Below are 27,711 nucleotides of genomic sequence, written 5' to 3' on the forward strand. Positions count from 1 at the left end.
GAGCAAAACACAGAAACAGTAGATTATTTCATCAAAGACAATAGCAACAATGAGAACATGCCAACACTTTGGGGATGCAGCCAAAGCAATTCTTTGGGGAAAATTTATATCACTAAACACTTGTGCCATTAAAAAAAAATAGATCAATTCATTGAGTGGGCAATTAAAAAATCTAAACAAAATAACTAAAACTTCAATAAATATCAAAATAGAAATTCTAAAAATCAAAAAAGAGATTAACAAAATTATTAGCAAAAGACCATTGAAATATTAAAAACTTTAAAAAGCAAGCTATTAGTTCATTTTATTTTTGCAAAGAAAAAAAAAACAGTATCAAAAATGGAAAAGGAGAATTAACAATTATTTAAAAGGAAAATACAGTATTAAAAACCCTTTTGCCCAATTATATATGAATAAAACCGACAACTTATATGTGTATAAAACAACTCTGAGGTTTTGCCTCATACACTTCAGGTTTATAAAGCTGACAAAAGAGGGAAATGACAGTTGTTGGAGGGGGCTGCAGGAAATTAGGCACATCCACTATTGGTCACAGTGTGAATTAAACCTGCCATTCTAGAAATTAATTTGGAACTATGCCCCTAAAGTTATTAAACTTTACATCACTTTTGACTCAATGACACCACTACTAGACCTATATTCCAAAGAAATCAAAGAAAGAGGGGGTGGGAAGGAGTATGTAAAAATTGCCTGGAAATTCAGAGGGTTTCTATCTATTGGGAAATTAGTTATGATATATGGATGAAATGTAGCATTATTTCAACATAAGAATGATGAAAGGGACACTTCCCAAGAAACCTTGGGAAAGTCATATGAACTGAAGTAGGAAGTGGTGACCAGAATCAGGAGAACAATGCATTCAATAAGAACTATGATCAATGCAATAATTCACCATAATTCTATAAAGATAGAAATGGGGGGCAGCTAGGTGGCGCAGTGGATAAAGCACTGGCCCTGGATTCAGGAGTGTCTGAGTTCAAATCTGACCTCAGACACTTGACACTTAATACCTGTGTGACCCTGGGCAAGTCACTTAACCCCCATTGCCCCGCAAAAAAAACCCCAAAACACAAACAAACCAAGATAGAAATGACCCAACTAATCCTTCTTTCACAGCCTTTAAATCCATGAAAAAATACTACCCAGCTATATGTGGGCCTGTGAGAAAATTATTAATAATAGGGTGTTTTGGGGACTCAGAGACCGCCCCCCCCCCACCCCTCCAGGAAATCTAGCTGGTTTTGCAGGGCCAGCCCAGAGTTAGGAGAATTTCAAAAGAAATGTAGATCGACCTAAACCCTGGAGAGGGGTCTTTTGCTCTCTTGGCAAGCTCTTATTTATAGTTTTGGGTTCCAATTTTTATCCCTCCTTTCCCCTCCCCTTACCCTTCCCTGAGGTGGCTTTGTAGTCAGATTTGACCTGGATTTGAATTCCACCTCTGCTCAGTTTTCTTCATCCAAAAAATGAAAAGGTTGGAGAAGATGGTCTATGAAGTACCCAGCTACTCTAAACCTATGATCATATTTACTAAAGCTCTTTTCCCTCCTCACATTAATGTGTATGTACTTACCTACACCTTTGTAAAATGCATCATAATTAGATTGACAAAGTGTCATAATGCAAGAAATGAAACACAGAGCCCGTTACCCTAAGCTAGCTACCGAGAGATGAACACTTTCTTGTTAAAAAGGAGGAAAAGGGGACAGCTAGGTGGTGGAGTGGATTGAGCACCAGCCCTGGATTCAGGAGGACCTGAGTTCAAATCAGACCTCAGACCCTTGACACTTACTGTGTGACCTTGGGCAAGTCACTTAACCCTCATTGCCCCACCAAAAAAAAAAAAAAAGAGGAAAAGGATCCATAGACATTCCTAGAGCATAAGATAAACAAGTTAAAAAAACAAGAACTATACAAATACTTGGGGGGGGGCATATATTACTTCACTGGAGTCAGCTGGAACCAGGAAGCTGATTGTTAAATTTTCAACTTAAAGCATTAACACCTTTAAAACTGGCAAAGACTACATACAATTCAGGTCTTGATTTACTGTTTTGCTGATTGTTTGGACTTAAGAAAGTGATGGAGCAAAATGTTAATAATTAATGCAGATTAAGAATAGTGTGTACATTCCCCAACCCACCCACCATTGTTCAATATTTACCAGCACACGGACTATATGTCATCTGTTTGCTCTAGTTTCCTAAATTTAAAATGAGTATAATTGCACCTACCTCCTAGCATTGTTGTAAGGATCCAATGAGATATTTGTAAAGTGCTTAGCACAGTGCCTGGCCCATAGTAGGCTCTATGTAAATGTTACTGATGATGATGGTGGTGGTGGTGATGGAGAAGATATGGAAAAGAGTAAGAGAAAAAGAAGGACATTTGGATTAATTTTTCTGCTGGATATCGAATGAAAATGTGGTCATTTGGTGTTGCAATTGCATTTTAAAATACTGGAATGACATCACTAATTTCAACAAGCCTACTGGTAACTTAGACATTAATTTAGCTAATCCAGTATTTTATCTAACTGTTTTCCCCCAGATAATGCTTCTGTTTTCTTAATTGTATTTTTTCACCCCTTCTTGCTTGGTATTTAGCATATTTTTTGGAATTTCTTCCCATCAAACCCATGTTTTCTTTTTCTAAAAGACTGTGATCTGGGGGCAGCTAGGAGGCACAGTGGATAAAGCACCGGCCCTGGATTCAGGAGTACCTGGGTTCAAATCCGGCCTCAGACACTTGACACTTACTAGCTGTGTGACCCTGGGCAAGTCAATTAACCCTCATTGTCCTGCAAAAAAAAAATTTAAATTAAATTAAAATATATCTTCCAGTTCCTCATGTCTATGATGCTAAAAGCTTTGTAACCAACCATACTGTTTTCTCCATGTATGATGCTGCTTCTGTACTTGGAGCACCTGCTTTTGTCCATAAAAGAAAGTTGTCCCCTTCATTCAGGGTCTTAGCTTTTCTGAAGAGGCTGAGACTCTGTTTATTGGCAAATTCGTGCTATGCCAATAAATTGCTCATGCTTAGAAAAACAAAAAAATATATATCTTCCATTTTTTTTTTTTAAAAAGGCTGTGATCTGAGGATGCTGGACCCACAGTAGATATCAAGAATCCTATAGTTAATGATTGATAATGGCTTAATGTTTATATGCTCCATGGTATTAACTGTATAAAGGGCAAAGAAAAAAAAAAGGACCTACTTCATCTTCTGACTTCCTATTACAAGCCTTTGGACTCTGTCCACCATTCCTCAAATGCTCTCTCTCCTCACCCCCTCCTCTTAGTTTTTCTGGCTCCTTTCAAGACTTGGCTCAAATCCTACCTTCTAGGGGGCGGCTAGGTGGTGGCTAGGTGGCTCAGTGGATAAAGCACCGGCCCTGGATTCAGGAGGACCTGAGTTCAAATCCGGCCTCAGACACTTGACACTTACTAGCTGTGTGACCCTGGGCAAGTCACTTAACCCCCATTGCTCCACAAAACAAAACAAAACAAATCCTACCTTCTAGAAGAGGTCTTTTCTAGTCTTTGCCCCTCCTGTCCCACCCTCCTAATTCCCTCTGAGATTATTTTATATTTACAGTATATGTTATATGTACAGTAATTTGCAGGGCCTCTCCCCATTAGTATGAGGCTTCCTTGAGGGCAGGGAGCATAATTTTGCCTTTCTTAGTATCCCCAGTGCATTGCACAGTAATAAGTGTTGACTCATAGTAAGTATGTATAGTACTGCACATAGTATTTAATAAATGCTTGTTGGCCAACTAACTCCTCATGACCATGATGCCTTAAAGCCAAAGAGAAATTTCCTTCTCTTAAATAAATATTAATAATTTACTGTGTGAAGGGGCAGCTAGGTGGCACAGTGGATAAAGCACTGGTCCTGTAGTCAGGAGGACCTGAGTTCAAATCTAGCCTCAGACACTTAACACTTACTAGTTGTGTGACCCTATGCAAGTCACTTAACTCCAATTGTCTCACCAAAAAAAAACCAACAACAAAAAACAACAAAAAAAAACCCCACACACACAAAAAAGAATTTTCTGTGTGAAAAGCACTGGGATAATTTATGTAAAGTTCTCTGCAAATCCTAAAGGACTATGTGGACGTCAACTATTGTTTATTATCTGGCCCTGCTGGCAAAGCATTTCACTCTATTCAACCTTTTTCCAGTTAGCAAAATGATACTGAAATGAAGGTCACCAAAGACATTTCCCTCTCTCACAAAAGACACTTTCTATCTCTCCTTTGATCCCTAGGCTTTTCATCCCCTTAGAATTAGTGCTAGGGGGCAGTTAGGTAGCACAGTGGATAGAGCACCAGCCCTGGATTCAGGAGGACCTGAGTTCAAATCCAGCCTCGTACACTTAACACTTACTAGCTATGTGACCCTGGGCAAGTCATTTAACCCCAATTGCCTCACTAAAATAAGAAAAAGAAAAAGAATGTACACTAAATGGGTTTCTCTCCTCTTTTTTTTTTTTTTTTTTTGGTGAGGCAATTGGGGGTAAGTGACTTGCCCAGGGTCACACAGCTAGTAAGTGTTAAGTGTCTGAAACCAGATTTGAACTCAGGTCCTTCTGACTCCAGGGCTGGTGCTTTATCCACTGCGCCACCTAGCTGCCCCTTTGGGTTTTTTGTGGTTTTTTAAAAATATATTGACTAAGGGGTCAGCTAGGTGGCGCAGTGGTAAAGCACCGGCCCTGGATTCAGGAGGACCTGAGTTCAAATCCGGCCTCAGACACTTGACACTTACTAGCTGTGTGACCCTGGGCAAGTCACTTAACCCCCATTGCCCCGCAAAAAAAAACAAAAACAAAAAAACAAAACAAAAATGTATTGACTAATACGGCATGCACTCAAACTACACCTTTGCATTCCTTCCAAGGTCCTTTCCCAAAGGTTCCAACACAGAATGCAAAGTCTATGGGAGGCTCTGATGGCTCAGCATGCAAGTCTCCTCTTGCCTCCTTCTAACAGAATGTCATGCCAGCTATAAATACTTTATCATGTTGGCAGGCCCGCAGGTACTGGCTTACTTCTGCCATTGCCCAGAAGTCCTTTGCTTCGGTGTTATTTCTACTTTGTTCTATTATGTAACATGGACATCGGATGGTAGAAACAGAGGGGGGAGGGTTTTTTCAAATATAGATCACTTTGCTAAAGTAATCTGCTGAGTAATAACCTTTTGGCATTACAGAACCACATCCAGATTGTTATGACATAGCAGGTTGTAATCCCCTGTTAAATTCACAAACAGAATTTCACGGATGTTTTTGGTAAAAAGGATAAATAAATTAATTGGATTTCCAGGAAGTGGTTACTTTTTATAATTGCCATGCAAATATCACATATCTTTCTCTGTGGCATAACTCAGATGTTTGTGACCACACTAAAAGCAAATTGTATTATAATCAACTCTCGGTTCTAATATCCATGATTGAGAAATTGTTTTTGCTCATGGAGAATGCTATATTCAGATTTGATGTTTATCCTAAGACTATAATTTTGTAGCAGATCTTAGTTTTGAATCAAGAATAGAACAAGGGGCAGGTAGATAATACAGTAGATAGGGCACCAGCCCTGGAGTCAGGAGGACCTGAGTTGAAATATGACCTCAGACACTTTTACTAGCTATGTGACCCTGGGCAAGTCACTTAACCCCCATTGCCTCAAAAAATAAAAAAAAGAATAAGGACAGTGGTCTTGAAACAAATTCTTCCGATAGAGTGTAAGCATCCTGAGAGCAGAGACAATCCTGCTTTTGCATTTGTATCCCCAGCTCTCACCACAGTCTCTGGCACATAGAGGGCACCTAATAAATACTTACTGATTGCTGACAGGGATTGGAGTTTGCTGACAAGCAGAATTATAAATAGGTTTGCATCTATGTTGAGGATCATTAACTGTACTTGGGTCATTTCATCTGGACATGAGGGACAATCTATACCAATAAATATGCTGAAACAAAAGAAAATAAACTGAGATTAGAGAACAGTTAATACTGTAAAACAAGCCCAGAAAGGTAGATTGTAGCAGGATGGCAAAAGGCCTTAAATGGTAAGCCAAGGATGTTGCCTTTTATCCTACAGGCAATAGGCAGCCACCTAGAGTTTCTCCGCAGGGAACGACATTGTCAAACTTGCATATTAGGAAGATTAATTCAGCAACTGTATGAAGGTGGGATTGGAGGAGATGGAGAATAAAGGTACCGAAAAAACTTAAGAGGTTATAGGATGGCCCAGGTCAGTGGAGATGAGGGTCTGAACTAGGTTAAGCATTCACTAACTAGTTTGAATAAAGGGAAAAGGATATCATAAAGGTAGGATCAAAAGAATCTTCCAAGTAATTGAATAAGGGGTGTGAGGGAGAGAGAGTTTGAGGACTGGGAAAATGGTTGTGTTATCAACAGAAATAGGGAAATTGTGAGGAGCAGGTGTTACGGAGAGGACCATAAGTTCAGTTTCGGACATGTTGAAATTCAGGCAATGTCAAGAGGGGAAGATTTAGCAGGCAGTTCAAAATGCATGGTGAAAAATCAGAGGGAGAGATTGGAGCTGGATACATAGCTATGGAAGTCATCCCTACCAAGATGACATAAACTGAGGCATAGTAGTGGGTAAGAGGCAAGATCAGAATTACTCAGGGGGGAACTTGAGGACTGGAGGAAAAAAAACAAATGAGCCAAAGAAAGAGACTAAGTACTAATGTACAGAAAGATGCAGGAGACTCAGCAGGGAACACTGTTGTGGAAACAAGGGAAGGAGAGAAACATCCAGGTTTTTCCCATGATTGTCTATGACTTATGCTCTTTCTGTGACCTTTCCTGCCCCACCTCCATTTCTAGTTCATAGTCTATCAACTTTCATTAAGTGCTTACTATGTACCAGTCACTGTGCTAAGAGCTGCGGATATAAATAAGAAACAAGAAATACAATTTTTGCCCTCAAAGAGCTTACAATCTACCAGGGGAAGACAAGAAACAAAAGGAAGCTGAAAGGGAGTTGGGGGTACCTGAAGATATCCACAATGAAGGAGGATGTTCGAGTCAAAGGAGAACAGCTGCTGGGAAATGAAGAGATGTTTGGAAATTCTGAGCCATCTAAAAAAGGGAGGCTTGGGGGAAAGGAGAGTTTTTTGCTCTACCCTCCAGCCGCCAATTAAAGGGTTATTGAACTATTGAATTCTACCCGTCCAATTCTGCTTCCAACCCAGATGCTGCAGCCACAATGGAATGGAGCAATCCCACTGGAAAGTGGACCCATCCTGACTACCACCAACAACCATCACCAGTTTCCACCAATGGGCAGGTAAGCCCATGAGCCCTGGAAAGGGCAACAGCTTCTCCTTTTTTTTTTTTTTTTTTTTGGCAGGGCAATGAGGGTTAAGTGACTTGCCCAGGGACACACAGCTAGTGTCAAGTATCTGAGGCTGGATTTGAACTCAGGTCCTCCTGATCCAGGGCCGGTGCTTTATCCACTGCATTGCCTAGCTGCCCCATGATATCTTCTTTTTTTGTTGTTTTTTTTGTTTTTTGGGGGGGTTTTTTGTGGGGCAATGAGGGTTAAGTGACTTGCCCAGGGTCACACAGCCAGTGTCAAGTGTCTGAGGCTGGATTTGAACTCAGGTCCTCCTGAATCCAAGTCCAGTGCTTTATCTACTGTGCCACCTAGCTGTCCCCCATGATATCTTCTTAAACCACAGTTCTTATTTCCACCCTGCCCCAGCTACAGAGCCGAGAAGCAACCTTTGTGGAAATTCAAACCACAGGCTGCCCTCACTTCATTTCTTCAGGTTCAGAGTGGATATCAATTTATTAGGCACACAGATTTATACACTGCAGAGATGATTCTCTGTTATGGAAGATATGTTGGAGCAGTTGACCTTTGAGGTGTCTCTCAACCCTGAGATTCTGTGAATTATATTAATTTCATGTATTTATCACATTCCAATATGAACTATAGCTATTTGTTGCCTACTTATCTCCCCTACTAAATTGTTAGCTTCCTAAGGCCAAAGATTATGGTTTCTTTAAAGTAGTACTTAACTCACTGAGTAATATAGCACCTTACAACTTGCAGGTGGTCAAGAAATTTGTTGAATTGCAAGTGGCTCATTTTCTTTCTTTCTTTCTTTTTTAAAAAAATATCTTAAATAACTACTAAATGGGGGCAGCTAGGTGGCACAGTGGATAGAGCACCGGCCCTGGATTCAGGAGGACCTGAGTTCAAATTTGGCCTCAGACACAACACTTACTAGCTGTGTGACCCTGGGCAAGTCACTTAACTGCAATTGCCCAGCAAAAAACCCAAAAACTGCTAAATGGAACTTGGCTATTCCCATCAGTCATCTACTAGTCACATCTAAATAAATTGTGTTCCAGTTATGTTTTACTATTACTACTTTTAAACAAGTCAGAAAACTCACTGAAACTATTTTTAGGCTGATTTTTTTGGGGAAAAAAACCTCAACAACATTTTCTCCTAATTTCCTTCTCATTGAATTAAGAGACAGCTGCACAAACTTGGATTTATGATGCACAGTTTCTAGTAATTAATTTTTTCCTGAAACCTCCAAACCAAAACAAACACTCCCTGCAATTTTCAATGTAGCTTGAAAACATAGCATCTATTTTACACTTTCATAGAAGGAAGAAACAAAATGCAATGGATTGAAATAAACAAAAAGTTGCAATAATTATGAAGAACATAATTTTTGATACTTTGCTAGCTGTGTGACATTAGACAAGTCTCGTAACCTCACTAGACCTCAGTTTTCTCTTGTATAAAACTAGAGACAGTCATTTGCATTCATTTTTTGTCTTTTTTTTTTTTATTCTAACAGATCTGTAGTCAGTCAAGAAATATTTTTTAAGGGCATACTCTTTGTTAGGAGCTATGCTAAGTGCTGGGGATACAAAAAAAAAAGGTAAAAGACAGTCCTTATCCTCAAGGAGAGCAGCTTGGTGGTGCAATGGATAGAGCACTGGGCTTGGAGTCAGGAAGGCTCATCTCCCTGAATTCAAATCTGGTTTCAGACACTTACTAGCTATGTGAGCCTGGGCAAATCACTTCACTCTGTTTGCTTCAGTTTCTTCATCCATAAAATGAGCTGGAGAAGGAAATGGCAAACTGCTCCAGTGTCTTTGCCATGAAAACCCCAAATGGGATCAGGAAGAGTCGGACATGTCCAAAAAAATACTAAACAATAATGCCCTCAAAGAGCCTGCGATCTAATGGAGGCAACCACAAGCAAACAATATGTACAAACAAGTTACAAAAAGGATAAATTGGAAATAAACCACAGAGGGAAGGCACTAGAATTAAGAAAGGTCAGGAAAAGCTTCCTATAGAAGATGTTATTTTAGTTGGGTCTTAAAGGAAACCAGGGAAGTCATTAGGTAGAAATGAGGAGGAGACCATTCCAAGCATGGGAAATAGCCAGTAAAAATGACTAGTTTGAGAGATGGAGTGTCTTGTGTGAGAACAGCAAAGAGACCCACGTTACTGATTCAAAGTCCATGGCAAAGGGATGGGGTAAAGGATAGAACAGTGTAAGATGTAAGAAGACTAGAAATATAAGAAAGGGCCCAGGTTATGAAGGGCTTTGAATGCCAGACAGAAGATGATATATGTGATCCCAGAGGTGATAGGGACCCACTGCAGTTTTTGGAGCAGAGGAATGATGTGGTCAGACCTGAGCTTTGGTAAGATCACTTTGGCAACTAAATGAAGGATGACTGAAAGGGGAAGAAACTTGTGACAGGCAGACCAACCAACAAGCTATAGGAACTCACCACACCAAAGTACTATAATGGAAAAGTACTCATAATTCAATTATAAATGCTATAAATACTCCATTTTCCAATAATTCCCTTTAAAAATTGTTTTGAATGTACTTATATATGTATATATACATGTGTGTAAATATAGATATAGATATGCACACACAATATATAAAGGTTTGAGATTCATAGTTTCTGGGTAATCATTTTATTAATTATTGCTAGCAAGTAATTAATAAAAGGGTCATTTGGCTGTCTCTCCTAAACCAAAGACTGATCATGGTGGCTCCTTGACGCTAAAAAAAAGAAAGAGCAGGTGTTCCCTGACAGGTGGCAATCAACTCTGTTTGGTGAACAATTAATAAAAAGAATGAATATTATAATGAGAGGTGGGCCTATTCTAATGAGGGGCTGAAGGAATGTGACTTTAATTATGTCACTTACTCCAAGACCACCACCAGCCTCAGTAAGTACCTACTATGTGCCAGGCACTGTGCTAAGCCATGGGAATTAAAAAAAAAGACAATGAATCATCCCTGCTTTCAAGAAAATTGCCATCAATGGTGACAGGTCAGAGACCTGCTCTTTTTGATCAATATCCCAGCTCCTTCAGGGAATGGGGAAAGAAGTGACCCATTACTTTTAATTTTTAATTTAATTTAATTTTTTTTGTGAGGTGATGAGGGTTAAGTGACTTTCCCAGGGTCACAGAGCTAGTAAGTGTCAAGTGTCTGAGGCCGGATTTGAACTCAGGTCCTCCTGACTCCAGGGCCGGTGCTCTATCCACTGAACCACCTAGCTGCCCAAGAGGTGACCCATTACTCTCATCCCTTCAGGTGGATCAACAATCAAAGGTCTCTGGCCTCTCAATTGTCCTTGCTCAGTCACCATCCTACTTACATCAAGGGACGAATCTTTCCTGTACTTGATTTGAAGAGAGGGGAGTAGAGCATCGTTTCAGAAATTGATAGTTAAAAGAGTGATAAAAATGTCTCTTTCTGATTAGCCCAAAGGCTTCAGACTAAGATGATTTTAAAGCACTCTCTTAATATTTCTAAAAGGTGGAGTGAGGAGCTTTTTCTGCTTCCACAGGATTTATGTGAGATTAAATTCTTTATTTTGTAGGTATAGTTCGTTATTTCTGGATTGTTGCTAAACTTATGATAAAAAAATCATCAATGTACAAAGCCTTTTTTCTTCTCCGCTTCAAAATCTTAATTCGAATTATCTTTATTGCTATTTCTTTGTTTATTTTACTCTCTCTTTGAAGTCAGGTCAACCAGAAAGAGATGACACATTTTTAAAAAATTCTTTTGTGTTGTTGTTTATTCATTAGGAAGAGGAGATTGTGCATTAAAAATGAGCAAAGGAAAAAAACTAAATATGGTATTCGGGGTGATGGTGATGGCTACCCCAAAGAAACTAACAAAAAACATTCTGCCACAGCCTTGCCCCTATCCCCCAAATTCACAGCTGTTAGAAAATGTGTGAGTCCAGAGTAAAAAAAAAGGAAGGAGCCATGAGAAGCAGAAATTGTGAAAGACAGAAGTTCTTAACTTGGGGTCATGGACCTGATCAATTTTAGGGGACCTGTGAATTAGGACAGGGAAAAAAAAGACATCTCTTTTCATTAATCTCTAGATGAAAGTTAGCATTCCCTTCCATTTTCACATGATTCTGAAACGAAGTCCAAAGACTGCCAAAGGGTTCCATGGTAAGCACAGATTACCTTGGCACTTTACTACCTATCCTGAAGAGGAAGAGTAAAGTTAGTGACTTTTGTTCTGCATTCTTGTAGCTATGTACACGTTGTTGCTACTCCAAAACAAGTTACAATGAGTTTTCATTCATTTATAAATTTGTATAAATTAGTTCAATGGGTTTGCCAGCAGCACTGAGGGAATGGGGGATTTGATTAGGGGAGGGATGTAATTTTAGAATTTGAAGCCATTTGGAGGAGAAAAAGGAGGGGGAGGGGAGGGAGAGAAGGAAAAGGGGAGTAAGCAAGACCTTCACATATATTAATTCCTTTGATCCTCACAACAACCTTATGAGGTAGGTAAGGAAAGTGGTTTTATACAATTTCATAAACAAACAGAAGCTCAAGGAAGTTAAGTAGTGGCATAGAAAATACTAGAGCTAGGGGGCCGCTAGGTGGTGCAGTGGATAAAACACCGGCCCTGGAATCAGGAGGACCTGAGTTCAAATCCAAGCTCAGACACTTGATACTTACTAGCTGTGTGACCCTGAGCAAGTCACTTAACCCGTATTGCCCCACAAAAACAAACAAATAAACAACAACAACAACAATAAAACAACCCCAAAATACTAGAGCTAGCTAGCCCTGAGATCCTCAGACTGAAGGATGAATAACCGAGTCTAAACTTTAATATTCAAAAACCCTAAAACTATAGACCCAGCGCTGAACCTATTCAGGGCACTGTTTCTTCATAAAATAACGAAAATAAATGTGAATATGGATAATGATAAATTATCCAGAATGATGATAAAATAAGACAATAAAACAAGTATAATAACATATGCTCTATTTACTTCACAGGGTTGTTGCAAAGATATGCAGAGGTCCCATAACCTTTGACAACAAAGGGTCCCATTGCCTCAGGTACAGGTATACCTGAAAAAAGTACTTAAGGCCTCAAAAATAGGTTTTCAAGCCTGTAGTTCTCTCTGATCTTGTGTCACAGCATCATTGCTGGCCAGTTGTATTGGTCTATGCTTTGCCTTAAGATGGTGAACAGCTTCTAGTACAACCCATTGCACAAGATTCTCCCCAGGGCCACACAAAACAGAAGAACAAACACAGATACAAAAAGGATACCACCTAGGAAACCAGACATCCAAGGGTGATGGTGTTTAGCCATAAGGAAATCTCACCTGACTCTTTCATTCTCTTTTATGCTTTCTACTATAAACTCTCAGTATTATATAAAACTCGGTTTAGGAACTCCAGCCCAGAAACTTGTACTAGAACTTTTCTCAGTTAGCTATGGCCAGTCTAAGAGAGCAAGACAAGATTGTTTCCTTATTGGGGATAATGAAAAAGTTATTTCTTTCTACCCCCATGGATAATTGCCCTGTCTTTTTGGTTTTTACAACATGAAAGTACCTTTCAGGATGAGATAAATGAAAACCCCCAAGAGGCAGAGTTTCTGGATAATTAACAATCAGTTTATTAATTAGGCTAGCAGGCAATCAATAAGTTGATGGTTAGTGGTTTCCCTCGGTAACCAAAGAAGCCAAGAGAGACTCTGAAATGCTGTAAACCCATTCTGAAAGGGAACACCTCTGACAAGTGAAAAATCAACCCTGATTGGTGGACATTGAATGAGGAGGTGGGCCAAAGTCTTCAACTCCTCCTGCTCGATTGTGAGACTCAGCAGCCTCAAGGCATCTGGGCAAGGAGAAGCTATCTCCCTCCACACCTCTCTAGCTGGTTTTCTCCTTCCTGAGCTGAGTTGCCCTAAACTCTAATGGAGGGGGGTCAAGGGCAGGGAGTTCTTCCTCCAGGCAAAGGCTCGCCCAGACTGGATTCTGTTTATACTCTAAACAGAAAGTAAGTCTTCCAGTTGGGTGGGGTGCCGCCCATGTACCTTAAGTGTTGGGAGCCATCTCAGTCTCTCAGCCATGCCATTCAGAGGATGACTGACCTTTTCTGGAGTTGAGTTTTAACAGAATAAGAAGACAGAGTGTAGATCACAAACTAATAATTAGTTATCAATATAATAGTATAATATTAATTTCTCTCAAGCATTATATAAACATGGGCTATTGAGTAACTTAAATGAGATAATATTTGTAAAGACTTGAGGACAGTGCCTAGTACATTGTAAATGTTTAATAAATGCCTATTCCCTTCTCTTCCCTTGCCCAAAGTGACTGAATTAATAAGTGCCAGAGAGTGGATTGTAACTCCTTTGTAAAATGAGGATTAGGAGAATTGAGTTCATATTGAAAGGATTTTTAAAGAAAAGCCAATGTTTAACATTTAGAACGTTGAAGGAAAATACTGGTTTGACTTCTGATGTCAAACCATTCATGATATATTTATGATTGAATCCTGTGACATATAGGAAGAAACCTATTCCCAAAATGATGTATTCCCAATCATTAAAGATATTTTTTCTGTCTCCTTCCAAATCCCTTGGTACCATGGGAGAAAGAAAAGCAAAAGGATTTTTTGGGGGGTGGGGGGAGCAATGAGGGTTAAGTGACTTGTCCAGGGTGACACAGCTAGTGTCAAGTGTCTGAGGGCTGGATTTGAACTCAGGTCCTCCTGAATCCAGGGCCTGTGCTTTATCTACTGTGCCACCTAGCTGCCCCCAAAAGAATTGGTTTAGAAGTAAAAAAGATGTATAAATTGTTAGGCACTTAAGATGATTTTATCTTCTTTACTGTGACTTTAAGACCCAAAAAGTGGAGTTTCTAGCCAGTCAGTGAATGATTACCTATATATGTAATTATTAAGAGTAAACTCCCTAGGGCAGCTAGGTGGCACAGTGGATAAAGGATTGGCCCTGGATTCAGGAGGGCCTGAGTTCAAATCCAGCCTCAGACACTTGACACTTACTAGCTGAGTGACCCTGGGCAAGTCACTTAACCCCAACTGCCTCAGTAAAAAACAAACAAACAAACAAAAAAGAGTAAACTCCCTGAAAATAGGCAGTTCTCAGATGATTTGATGTACACTACTTATCTATTCCATGTGCTTTCCATTGAAGGCCTACCCTTCAAGTCTTGAGATTCTAACCTTCTCTCAATACTAACAGCATCTCCCCCCCCCTCCCCAACTAGGTATGCAACAGGTCCAAGCTTTAAATTTTTTTTGGTATAACTATATCAATAATTTTTATTTCTATATTTCATTTGATGCAATAAACATTTAAAAAGAATGAACAATTTGTTAGGCAATGTTCTAAGCACCATGAATACAAAGGTAAAATAACAAGTAACCTGACATTGAGGAGGTAACATACTTTTTGGAGGGGAGAAAATATTAGATAGAAAAGTAATAATGTATATTCATAGATAGATATATTTATATACACAAAAATGGACACATGCATATATAATGCCTTTGATCACTCTCTCTGCCTTGATTCTCTCTTCTGTCTAGGTTTTTGGCCTGATTCTCTCTCTTTTGCTACATCTTTATCTAGGTCGTGACCTCTGGCTGTAGATGGCCCACAAGGTCAAGCTTTAATCCTAACAAATAGCATTTATTTACTTTATATAAGCCTGAGTAACTCCCTAACTTTGCTTTGTTTGTTGGTTCTTTATACAATAGAGTTGAAAATACTTTCTATGAACATCACAGGAGGGTTCTGAAGATGAATGAGATAACAATGGTTGAGTGTTCTAAGTCTTATAAAACAGAAAAGTGAAGGAGGAAACACAGAGTAATATTGTGTTGTTAAATGGCAGCTCCCATTGTGCAGAGATGGGCAGAGGAAACAATAGAATCACTTGCCCACACATTCATCTCCTTGGTGTAAGGCGTCACTGTTCTGCCCTCTGCAAAAAACAAGCTTAGAAATGTCATCAGGGAATGAAGTGTGCAAAGTTGTTATGGAAACCAGAATGCCTTGCCTCAGAGTTATTTACAGAATACTTTAAGGATTACTGCAGTCACCAAAATCAATTTAGGTTTAGCCTGATGACCTGCACGTACTCTTCCATCATTCTCCAAAGATTTGGTGATTGACTCTGTTCTGCCAGAGCAAATATGAAGCCAAGAACAAGTAGGTGTCACTTATTATAATATCAGTGAGATCTGGGCAGCCAATGTTTGTAATGTGTGTGCTAGGAGGTGGTTCAGACTTGCCTTCACCAGTGAGAATTCAATTGGTTCCCTTAATCTGAGCATGGGGTGGTGTTAGCCTACTCTCACTTTGGTTCCCTGAGCACAATGTAACTACTGTCTGCGGTCGCCTGGTACTGTGGGACTTTCCCTGGGAAATCAGTCCTTCTCCTGGAAGAGAAGCTAGGCTTTGTGGTGAGATATTTATAGCTGCAGCTGGTTATCATTTTTTTGCCCTCCATTGTGCAAATGAAGACTTTTGCAAGTGTGTTTTGTTAGCTCAGCAAGATCCTTTGGATTTTTTTTTTTAAAACAGGCAATTATAAAATGAGGATTTTCATTTCTTTTGAGGGATCTTTTGAACCTTTTGATGTTGCAGCAGGGGACACAGTCCGAGCTGTAAAGCTGATGATAAAGGTAAGCGCTTCATTGGTTAACCTATGAGACACTGATTCATTTCTCCTTTTGTCATTTAAGGTTCATGAACTGTGGTATATATTCTCGTAAAAATAATGACCACTGATGTTTCTACAGATTTGCAAATCACTTTACAAACATTATCTCATTTCAATTTCCACACAGCCCTGTGGGAGAAGTACTGTAGAGATAGCCATATGGAGAGCTGGAAGGGCCCTTAGACACCACTGAATCCAACCGTCTTCATTTGATACAAAAGGAAACTGAAGCTAAGAATTTAAGTGAATTGCCCAGGGGTCTCACAACTCATGAAATGCCTGAGACAGGATTTGAATTCAGGTCTTCCTGACTCTAACCTCAGTACTCTATAGCACAATCTAGTTGCCTTGTAACTTTCCCTTCTAAATAAACAGAAAGTTGAAAATGTGAGGGGCAGCTAGGTGGCACAGTGGATAAAGCACTGGCCCTGGATTCAGGAGGACCTGAGTTCAAATCCGGCCTCAGACACTTGACACTTACTAGCTGTGTGACCCTGGGCAAGTCACTTAACCCCAATTGCCTCACAAAAAAAAAAAAAAGAAAAGAAAAGTTGACTCATTCACTTGCCATATACCTTTTAAAAACTCATTTTATATGTTTTATGGATGCTCTTTTCTTTTTCTACATCATTGTCACTTTTTATTGACCCCTTCCCCAATACACACATACACATACAATGGAGCCCTTTCTTATAGCAAAGGAGTACAGTCAAGCAAAACAAATCAACTCATTGGTCATGTCTGACAATGTGTGCCTCATTCCATGCCTCTGTTTGCAGAAGGGTGTGAGGTCATGTTTTACCATCAGCTCTCTAAAGTCATGATTCTTGTGATGAATTGAGCAACTCTGACTGGTAGCACAGAGTCAAGACTGGAGCAGAATGAGAGACAGAAGGAACTTCTGACAGGATGTTCAACAAAGGACAGCAGGGGAAGGATATCTGGCAAGGACACAGTAATGAGTCTGTTGAGCCAAGCTTCTCTGCCTTGGTGTTACCCATGCTGGTACTCCAGTCAGAAGCCTGAGGGAGAAGTAGGACCAGCTTTTGTACTATACCAACTGACTAGTCCTTTGACCCTCTGGGCCTATTAAGTCTCAAAGATGGTCTGAATACATTTTAATGAAAAACCTGCCTCATCACATGTGGGGTATGGCCTTAGGACCTCTGACCACACTTAACCATCTTAGTCTGAGATAAGGATACAGAGAGGTAACCTGAATATAACAAAATTAACTCACTTGCCTTTAGGAAATATTTGAGTTGTGACAGAGCCTATAGGAATCAGACAAACACTTAAAGCAACAAGGAAAAAAAGCAGGAACGGCCCAGTGTGACCTAAGATTGCTAGGCTTCAAAGAAATCCCTTTAGTAAACAAGTAACTCACATGATAACCCAGTGATGCATTTCCTGGGTAAAAAAGAACTCTTTTGGAAACTAGAAATGTTGAAAACTATTTATTTCTACATGTAACTAGAAAATAATAAAATACTTTTATGATAATAATAATAATAATAATTTTTAAAGTACTCTTTTGTAGAATTTGACTGCTTCTATACTGTTGGAGATAGGGCATCTAAACTTCACTGGTGATTTGATTAGGACTGTAAATTCCTTGAAAACCAGACTGTCTTATTTTTCTTTAAAAAGCATAGTACGTTATACACAGAAGGTGATATTCAAATGTTTATTGGATTATACAACTTGAGGAGAGTGGACCTCAGATCTCCCCTGATTTCTCCCAGGGCTCTTTCTCTCTCTCATTCTCATTCTCTCTCTCTTTTCTTCCTATTTCCCTCCTGTCATGCTATTGTCAAAACTAAAATTCCTGCTAGGGTGTTGACTGACCTTCGGTGCTTATAGCAGGCAAGTAAACTAACTAGGTTTATGATTTATACAATGTTTATTCCAAATATTCTTTATAAATGTAGTGATTTGTTGTTGTTCAGTTGTTTTCAATCATTTCTGACTCTTTGTGACCCTATTTGGGATTTTCTTAGCAAAGGTATGGAGTGGTTTGCCATTTCTTTCTCCAGATTTTACAGATGAGAAAACTGAGACAAACAGGGTCATGTGACTTGTCTCGAGTCCCACAGCTAGTAAGTGTATGAGGCCAAGTTTGAACTCGGGTCTTCCTTCACTCCAGGCTTGGTGTTCTATCCACTATGCCACCTAGCTGCCCACCATTTAGTGATAGTAATGTTTAAATATTCAAACTGGGCAGCAGAGAAATTCTAACCAAATGTTTTCCCTTTTGCCACCTTGACCCTAGCTTGACTGGTCAGGACCTACCACTGAGAGTTCAGTCACCTGAATAATTGGAGGTGCCCTAATAAAGAGATTCCACTAGCACACAATAAGCTGTGTCAACAAACAGGTGACCCAATATGGGAAATAACCAATTTGATATTCTCATAGATAGCAGGAGAACTAAAAAACCAGCTTTACTAAAGCCAGGTAAAGCTGTCTAGCCAACAATCATGTTGTCTGACCTTGATCCAATCCAGTCCAAAAAGAGGGTGGGAAAAATAGAATGTCATGAAAGGTTTAAGGAAGGTCTTTGTGTGTGTGTGTGGGTGGGTGGGGGGAATGAGGGTTAAGTGACATTGCTCAGTGTCACACAGCTAGTAAGTGTCAAGTGTCTGAGGCCGAATTTGAACTCAGCTCCTCCTGAATCCAGGGCTGATGCTTTATCCACTGTGCCACCTAGCTACCCCCAGGGTCATTTTAAAATCAGGAGATTAAGGAAGGCCCCAGGAAGGGGATGTGTTAGCTAACCTTGGAATAAAGATAAGGACTTCATCAGGCAAGAGATACAGGAGAAGCCCATTTCCCATGTTGAAACAGAGACTGTGTAAGTAAATATATAGCAGGGGGCAAGGTAAGGGTAGTCAGAATGGGAATGTAACCAAGTTTGGCTGAAGCATAAAATGTATAAGAGGTGGTGGTGTGAAATAAGGCTCTAGGAAAGTTGGAGGAAGATTGGGACGGACCTGGAATGTCAGATTAAGGAGTTTTTAATTAATTCATTAAACTTCTAGTGAAGTTTTTGAGTTGGGGAATGAAAATTTCTCTGGATTAGGAACCTTCTTTGATAGCTGTGTGAAGGATGAACAGGAAACAGGAAAGAGTGAAGTCAAGGAAACCAGTTAGAACTGCACTGGGAATTAATGGATGTGTTTGCCAGCGTGACTTACCTAATATAGAAGGACATTTTGGATGCTGATTCAGACGTTTCACTTTTATTTCAAGGTCATTAAGCTTCAGAAAGGTAGAAATTCACAAAGTTCTTCAGTCTTGCATAGCTAAATCCTTTCATATCACAATCAATAAGCATTTATTAAATTCCTACTATGCGCCAGGCACTCTATAGGCATTGGAGATACAAAGATAAACATGAAACAATACCTCCCCTCAATCTGGGAGAAAACATAAGGTAACTGTATACAAAATAAACCAAAGGATAGGCAGTTCTGCTATGACACTTGTTTAGAAAACTCTAATTTGCTCCAACCTGCTTGCTGTATTAAGAAACAGTTTGGAAAATAATGCCATAGGACAATTCCTGGAGCAGCAAAACCCACAGAAGAATGTGCTGAAATCATCTTCTAACCAAGAAAGGCTTAGAAGGTCAGAAGGAGGGAACTGCTGTGCTGATACAGGAGTGGAGCCCAACCCCACAGTTACCCTGACACAGATCCAGGCCCAGGAAGGCCTCACCAGAGAAAGAGACCCCCCCCCCCAGAGCCTCTGAATCAGCTGCAGTGCCAGTGTCCTTTGGAACTAAGCTCACAGTCTGGTGAGAGGGCTGAGCCCTTGGCAGGGGGGAGATTACAGGGGTCTATGCTGGTGCTGAGGCAGAACTTGGGTTTTTCACCCCTGCTGGGAACCAGGAGGTAGGTTTGAGTAGCAATGGCCCAGGTGGGGGAGGGGCACAGGCTCGTTGGAGCTGACAACCACAACACACAAAGTTGGTTGATTAGCAAGTTGGTCTGGGGTCATCTGAGGACCAGGGAACAGGCCAGGCACATGAAGAACCTGATCCTCCTTAAATCATATCACCTGGGACCTTCTGAAGCTTGGGATAGTGCAGCCTGGAAACAGTGCCTCACTTTAAGGAGCTAAAAGTCAAGTAAAAGAAAGGCAAGATGAGCCGACAGAGAAAGGTGAGGACTGTAGAAAGTTTCTTTAGTGCCAAGGAAGATCGAGGTGCACCCAACCAGCATGCCTTGCTGCCTATGGGAAGAGATGTCTGGCTCCGACCAACTAGGAGAAAGTGCTGCACTGGCCATCTTTCTCCACCCAGGATGAATTGAGATCTGTTGGGGAGAGTGGGACAAACAACTTAGGGAAATGAGAGATGGGGGTTTGGAGAGGCAGGCCAGGAAGCAAAAACAAGGAGCTCCCAATCCCCCACACCAGAACAGATACCACAATGACTCAACCTCTTTAGATCCAGTATCCGAGATCCACTTGCCTGAGGAAAGTCCCAGCCAGAGATGGTTAGGGCACATGGCCTCCAGGACAATGGACCCAGTATTGTGAGGGTAGTGGGGTAGGTGTCCCCCAGAGGCTGTACCAAAGGTCTTTTGTTTCTGGTCAAAGGATGATCCTATCTATGTCCCTTATGGGGCAGCTACATCATCATTGACCAGGATCCTTCCATGAGAGTTCCTCAAGTCAAGGTTGTGGTGGCTTCTCCAGGACTGTTGTGCCCCTAACCCTATATCCCCCATAAGCCCTGTGAATTTTATTGTGCAATGTGGCACAGTGAGTTGATTTTTAGGAATACCTATGTCACGACTGTTATGGCAGAAATACCTTTAATTTTGGAAGAGATACTTGGGGCTGGGAGGGCTCATAAAAGGCTTCATTGAGAAGGTTGAGCATGAGATAAACTATGAAGAAATCTAGAGATTCCAAAAAGGCAGAGGTGAGAAGGGAGTGCATTCCATTTGCCTGAAAGAATATGAGAGAATAGGCACCTATATACATTTCCTCAATGAGTTTTCCTGACATTACCCTCCTGATTCTCTTCTCACTTGCCTGAACACTCTTTCTAAGTTTCCTTTGCTGCCTCTGTTGGTTCAAGCATTATCTCTATGCAGATGACTCCCAGATTTACAGATCCAGTTCTCATCTCTCTCTTGCTCTCACATCACCAACTTCCTGTTGGGAATCTTGACCAGGATGCCCAATGGACACCTCAAACTCAAAATATCCAAAAGAGAATTCATTAACTTTTATCCTAAACCCAACCTTCTTTCTAACTGCCTTATTCCTGCTATAAGAACCATAATTCTAGTCATCCATGTTTAAAACTCAGTGTCATCTATGACCCTTCCTTGTCCCTGACCTCCATTTAGAATTTTTGGAGGCAATTGGGGTTAAGTGACTTGCCCACGGTCACACAGATAATAAATGTCTAAGGCCAAATTTGAACTGAGTTCTTCCTGACTCTAGGGTTAGTGCTCTATCCATTGCAGCCCCCTATTTACAATTAATTGCCATGTCTTGTCACTTCCACCTTCCCAACATCTCTTCCATCCATTCCTATCTTTCCACTATGACAACCACCACTGAATTTGAGGCCCTTATCGCTTCTCACCTAAACTATTGCAACAGTCTCCCAGATGGTCTTACTGGATCCAGCCTCTCTTATCTCCTATACATCCTTCAATCAGCTGAAACATTGATTGATATTCCTAAAGTAGAAGTTGGACCACATTAGTGCCCTCCTCATGAACATTCGATGGCTTCCTATTTAACTTCTGGGATAAAAAACAAACTCTTCTATTTGACATCTAAAGTCCTTCTCAATCTGCCTTCAGCTTATCTTTCTGGAATGGTCTCACATCCTCATGTTCTCGACTTTGCCAGGCTTACCTGCTCTTCCCCACATGCCACATTTCCTCTCCTGCACCTCTGGATAAACTATCCTCAATTACAGGAGGATTTTTTCCCCTCACTGCTACACCTTAAAATCTCCAACTTCTTTCAGCCTGAACTCAAGTGTCACTTTTGAACCTAAAGCTTCCCCTCATCCCCATCCACCAGTGTTCTCTATCTAGTACCCAGAGCCCTCCAAAATTTAGCACTGTTTCCTATCCAACTATGTGGATTGACACTTGGCTATTTTGATGGGTCTGTGATCTCAATGAACCATCAAATCATGGAATCACAGAATCTCTCTGAGTTAGAAAGAACCTTAGAGACCGTCCAGTGCAACCAATGCCTAAAGAAGAATCCTTTCTACCATACATTCAACAAATGGTTTTCCAGACTTTTCTGGAAGCCCAATTCTAATTTTAGATAACACTAATGTGGGGGGCAATAATTTTGTCCTATCAAACAAAGTCTTCCTTTTTGCACCTACCACCTATTGCTCCTAATTATCCTCCCTATACCAAGTGAAACAGAGCTTATTCCTTTTTCATAAATATTAGAACTGAAATGACAGTCCCTTAAATACTTGAAGAAAGCTATCATATCTTCTTCCTCCCTCACTCCCAGTCTTCTTTTCTCCAGTTTAAACATTCCAAATTGCTCAACTGATCTTTATATGGCATAATTTGTAATCTCACCATCCTAGTCAACCACCTTTGTCAATATCACTCCTAAAATGTGATGCCTTTAGCTGAACACAATATTCCAGGTGTAGTCTGACTGATATTGAATGGAACAGAATTATCCCTCTTTCTGTACCTTATTGTTTCTATTAATGCAGCCCAAGATGACATTAGCTTTGGGGGCCACCATGTTGCACAATTGACTCATATTGAGATTATGATCTACTAAACTCCCTAAATAATTTTTATGCTGTAATATGGGTTAGAAAACTAACTACAATTCTAGAATAGTTGGTTCAAGAGGTCAAGTGTTTCTTCTCAGCCCTGAGAGAGATTTGGACTATGCTGAAGTTTGGGCTGGGAGGTGGGCTTGAGTTACATCCAAGAGTTTTGAAAAAGAGAATTTAGTCTGAAGGAAGAGGATACTGTGAAGAAGAACCTGGGACTAAATGGGATGAGAAGAAGAAACAGTGAGGGAGGCAGTGTTTTCAGTCCCCTGCTAGGTACCTAATGAGCTGAATTAAGGAGAAAAATGATAGTGGAGGAGTTATGGCTGATCAAATAGAAAGAGAAGATATTCATTATAATAAAATTGATTTACATAAGTGATGCAAGGATGTTTCAGCATTAGGAAAACAATCAACATAATCATATTAAAATAAAAAAATTTAATACCATATGATTATCTCAATAGATGCATTAAAAACCTTTGATAAAGTACAACACTCATTTATGCTTTTAAAAAACCCTTTAAAATATAGGTATAGGAGATATTTTTTTAATCATGAAAAGACTCTGGGAGAGGGGGAAACTAAGATGTGACAAAGAGCAATGCTATCACCATGTTTGGTTGGCTTTCTCAAGGTGCCTTGGAACAAAGGATTAGGACTGAAGCTTCTGAAAATAAATTAGTAACATTAATGAACACTTATTACAATTAATAAAATAATATTAATAAGCATTTACGCTTATTCCTTTCCCTTATAATCATTTCTTCAAGGTCTGAAGGCAATTCCAAAATATCTATCCTTTCCTCACTTTCCCTCCCCACATCTATCTGATAATAGGAGCTGTTATCGATTTCCCCCCCTCATTTCTTTTTATCTAAGCTATTTCCTTTACATTAACTTTGCTTCATGAAAAACCTCATGCATAGTCATGAGGGCTTGCATTACACATCTGGATACTTAATGTGATAATATTTGTAAAGGTATTAACACAGTGCTTGGTACATAATAGGCACTGTATAGATACTTATTCCTTCCCCTGCCCCTCCCAGTCTGTGCTTTGAAAAGAAGAATGGAGGAAGCCAGGGGTTAGTTGGAAATACATACAATTTAAATATTAGGTCAGAATGTAGGAATTATTGTAACTGGGGGCTTTGCAGTATTTTTATTCTACTCATCATTTTTCATTGAATAATAGCAAAGAAAGGATCCAGATAGACATTATATTGTACCTAGATTAAAAGCAAAGGAATTGTTGTAACATGGTTTGGCTGATTAAATCTCCAACCTTGATCTTAAAAATAGAGAGAGCTGGGAACAAAAGGTATTGACCAGAGATAGTCACACCCTGAACTGGCCTTGTAAGAAGAGACTGGGGGGGTGGGGAGGCGGCGCAGTGGATAAAGCACCGGCCCTGGATTCAGGAGTACCTGAGTTCAAATCCGGCCTCAGACACTTGACACTTACTAGCTGTGTGACCCTGGGCAAGTCACTTAACCCCCATTGCCCCGCAAAAAAAAAAAAGAGAGACTGGAATGGTGTGGGAGGTGTTGCTCCAGCTCCTTCCACAAGGGGCGGAAAGAGTAGAAAGGGACAAGTACCAGTTGGCCAACTTGAGTGTTCTTAACAACACCTATTGTTTGTAATTCAAAATGTTATATCGCCTCAAATCCTACCCAAGTTTGTGCTCATGGAAAGTATAAGATTTTACACTTCTTCCTGAGAGGCAGCATGTTATATTTAGCATAACGTCTAACACATAGTAGGCACTTAATACATTTTTATTGTATTGTGTTGTATGATGAAAATAACAAAGAGTCAACTTAAAGTAAGGAGACCTGGGTAATAATCTCAACCCTGACACTTGGTAACCTTGTGATGATGGCCGATTAACTGAATATATTTGAATCTCAATTTTTGAATCTGTAAAACAGAATAATACTTGTACTGTTCATCTCATAGGGTTATTGTGAGCAAAGTACTTGGCAAACCAGAGAGTGCTATGTAAATATGAGTTATAGTATTATATGAATGATTATTATTATATACACTAAAATAAATCTTATTAGAGAACAGATTCCCTCGATATTCTTGACCTTTTGTTCTTCCAAATAAAATTTGTTATTATTTTTTTCTAACTCTCTAAAATGATTCTTTGGTAGTTTGGTTGGTATGGCACTTCATAGGTAAATTAATTTTGGTAGAATTCTCATTTTTATTATACTGGCTTGGACTACCCATGAACAGTGAATATGTCTCCAGATGTTTAGATCTGTCTTTATTTGTGTGAGAAGTATTTTATAATTGTGTTTGTATAGTTCCTGGATTTGTCTTGGCAGGTAAAGTCCAAAGTATTTTCTACTGTCTGTAGTTATCTTAAATAGAATTTCTCTTTCTCTCTCTTCCTGCTGGGTTTTGTTGGTAACTTATAGAAATACCAATGATTTCTACGGGTTTATTTTGAATGCTGCAACTTTGCTGAGAGTTGTTAATTGTTTGAACTAGTCTTTTATTTGATTCTCTAGGTTTCTCTAAGTGTACCATCATATCATCTGCAGAATGATAGTTTGGTTTTCTCCTTGGCAATTCTTATTCCTTCAATGTCTTTTTCTTGTTTTTTGAAAAGTATTTAAGTTCTTAGGATGTGCTTGGCCTGGTAATTCCTTTGTTTAGCTTTCTAAACTCTACACCATCAGCTCCCAACCTATCTTTCCATCCTTACTGGACATTACTCCCACTCCCACACTCTGAAATCCAGCCAAACTGGTTTTTAGTTTGTGCCTTACTTTCAACATTTCATCTCCTATCTCTGTATCTTTGTGCTGACCATCCCCCATGCCTGCCATGCTCTCCCCTCCTTATCTCCCCTCCTTTTCTCAAAGTCCCTCTCTCCATCTTTATCTTTATCTTTAAGAAGTAGCTGAGTCACCATCTTCTGCATGAAATCCTCCCTACTCCTCACAAATGCTAGAGGCCTCTTTCCCAAATTACCTTATATTTAAGTACTCTGTGTGTGTCTATGTGTGTGTGCATATATGTCTCTGTGTATATTTGTATTTAGATTATTAAAACTAATTCTCCTTGAAATTCTTTCACATTCTTAATGCAAGTATTCTGCTATTCTTGGGTGTATTGTAGTCTTTAAAGAACTGAAAATGAGTATCTCACATGAGAGAACTGCAGAGGTACCTGGTGAATAATGTATTACAACCTGGGAATTATGAAGGAAAGCTAGAGTAAAGGATGTAGTCAAGAACACATCTGTGTGAAAACAGATGATATGTCTGGTAGTGAGAGGGATGGACAAACAGCCTGGCTGCTTCACTGGTACCCACCCCATGCCAAGAGAATGCCCCCAACACAGTGAATGGCTTCCTTTTGTCAAATTTATGGGAGGACATGGACAAGTCATATAGGACAGGGTTGCATGGATGGGTTGCAATCTGATTCACTGAAGGGACTATATATATGGATGAAATCCCAGATCCATTAGAGTATTTGGGTCTAAGTATTAATGCAGGGACAATACATTTGCCGGATCATAGTACTATGGATTTCACAATAACCATTTCAAATTTTGGTTTTCCTAAGTTTGAACCATCTGAATATTTTTTAAAATGTATCTTTTTCTATTTAAGGCTTTTATAATTTTTTAAATTTTAATTTCTATTTTTGACTTAAGGTTTTATTAGAAATTTCATGGCAGTGTCCTATTTTTCACAATCTCTTCTTATTAATTTAAAGGATTATTTCCATATTCCACTATCTGAGGATAAACAAGGCAAGAGGTACCTACAACTGATGTATGCTGGAGCTGTCCTAAATGATAACTGGAGTCTTGCTGATGTAGGAATATCACTTGGTTCAAATCTCAAGTGCTTGGTCAAGGTATGCTCAGAGTAGTAGTTATTGAAGTTTTCTGTATCTGTGGTTTCACTAAATCATTGCTAATCTGCCTAAGCTAAGCTTAATGTTACTATTATTACCTAAATATATCTCCACACATAAGGATATTAGAAAGAATAACAAGGTCCTTTAGAAGGAAATCAATGAGTAAAAAGGATCTTTGAAGAGTTCTTTTGCAAGATAATTACAATGTAGAAGGATCTCTTGTCTATCCCCTAATTGAATTTGGGCTGTTCCTAACTTAGGAACAATTTTATAAATGGTGGTTAATTTTACAGGCCGGGGGCAGCTGGGTGGCGCAGTGGATAAAGCACTGGCGCTGGATTCAGGAGGACCTGAGTTCAAATCTGACCCCGGACACTTGATACTTACTAGCTGTGTGACCCTGGGCAAGTCACTTAACCCCCATTGCCCCACAAAAAAAAAGAACTCAGGGCCAACCTCCAACAACAGGAAGAAATATCAGTGAACTTCAGGGGAAGATTTAACCAATAATGTACTTGAAACACAGTCTTACTGATGATGTAGAACCTAATCACCATTGATATCAATGCTTCTCTACCACCTGGGCCCCTTTTCCACACATGTAGATGCTTAGAAAAGCTATTCCAAGTTTAAGATACTCCGTGGGTCAGGATCCACTTGAAGCCCCCAGTACTGCATTTACTTTTATTAGTTAGCCAGAGGTTGTGCTAATTCAAAACAAGACACTTAATCAAACATCATGGCAAATGAGGCTAAAAGAAAAGATAGGCCATGTACACATGGGATATACTCTTACCACACCACTAGAGGAGAGAGTTGTAGAGAACATATATATGGTCAGCACACATCAGGAACTCACAGACATCTAGAACATGTGTAGCTAAAGAAGACATGTGGCCAGGACATCTTAGACCTCCAGTGCTGTAAAGCTG

At 39.8% G+C, this 27,711-nt stretch overlaps 1 protein-coding gene across 1 annotated transcript in view; it reads left to right on the plus strand.

The window, feature by feature from the left end:
• The first annotated feature begins 15,779 nt into the window (after positions 1-15,779).
• ANKUB1 (ankyrin repeat and ubiquitin domain containing 1) overlaps positions 15,780-27,711 on the plus strand; it is a 35,579-nt gene continuing 23,647 nt past the window's right edge. Inside the window, exons 1-2 of the mRNA XM_043996858.1 lie at positions 15,780-16,054; positions 26,633-26,776. Of these exons, the coding sequence (XP_043852793.1) occupies positions 15,965-16,054; positions 26,633-26,776 (234 nt within the window). The 5' untranslated portion in view covers positions 15,780-15,964. The remainder of the gene's footprint in view (positions 16,055-26,632; positions 26,777-27,711) is intronic.

The sequence above is a fragment of the Dromiciops gliroides genome, chromosome 3, assembly GCF_019393635.1.
Source record: "Dromiciops gliroides isolate mDroGli1 chromosome 3, mDroGli1.pri, whole genome shotgun sequence".
In the NCBI taxonomy this organism is placed as follows: domain Eukaryota; kingdom Metazoa; phylum Chordata; class Mammalia; order Microbiotheria; family Microbiotheriidae; genus Dromiciops; species Dromiciops gliroides.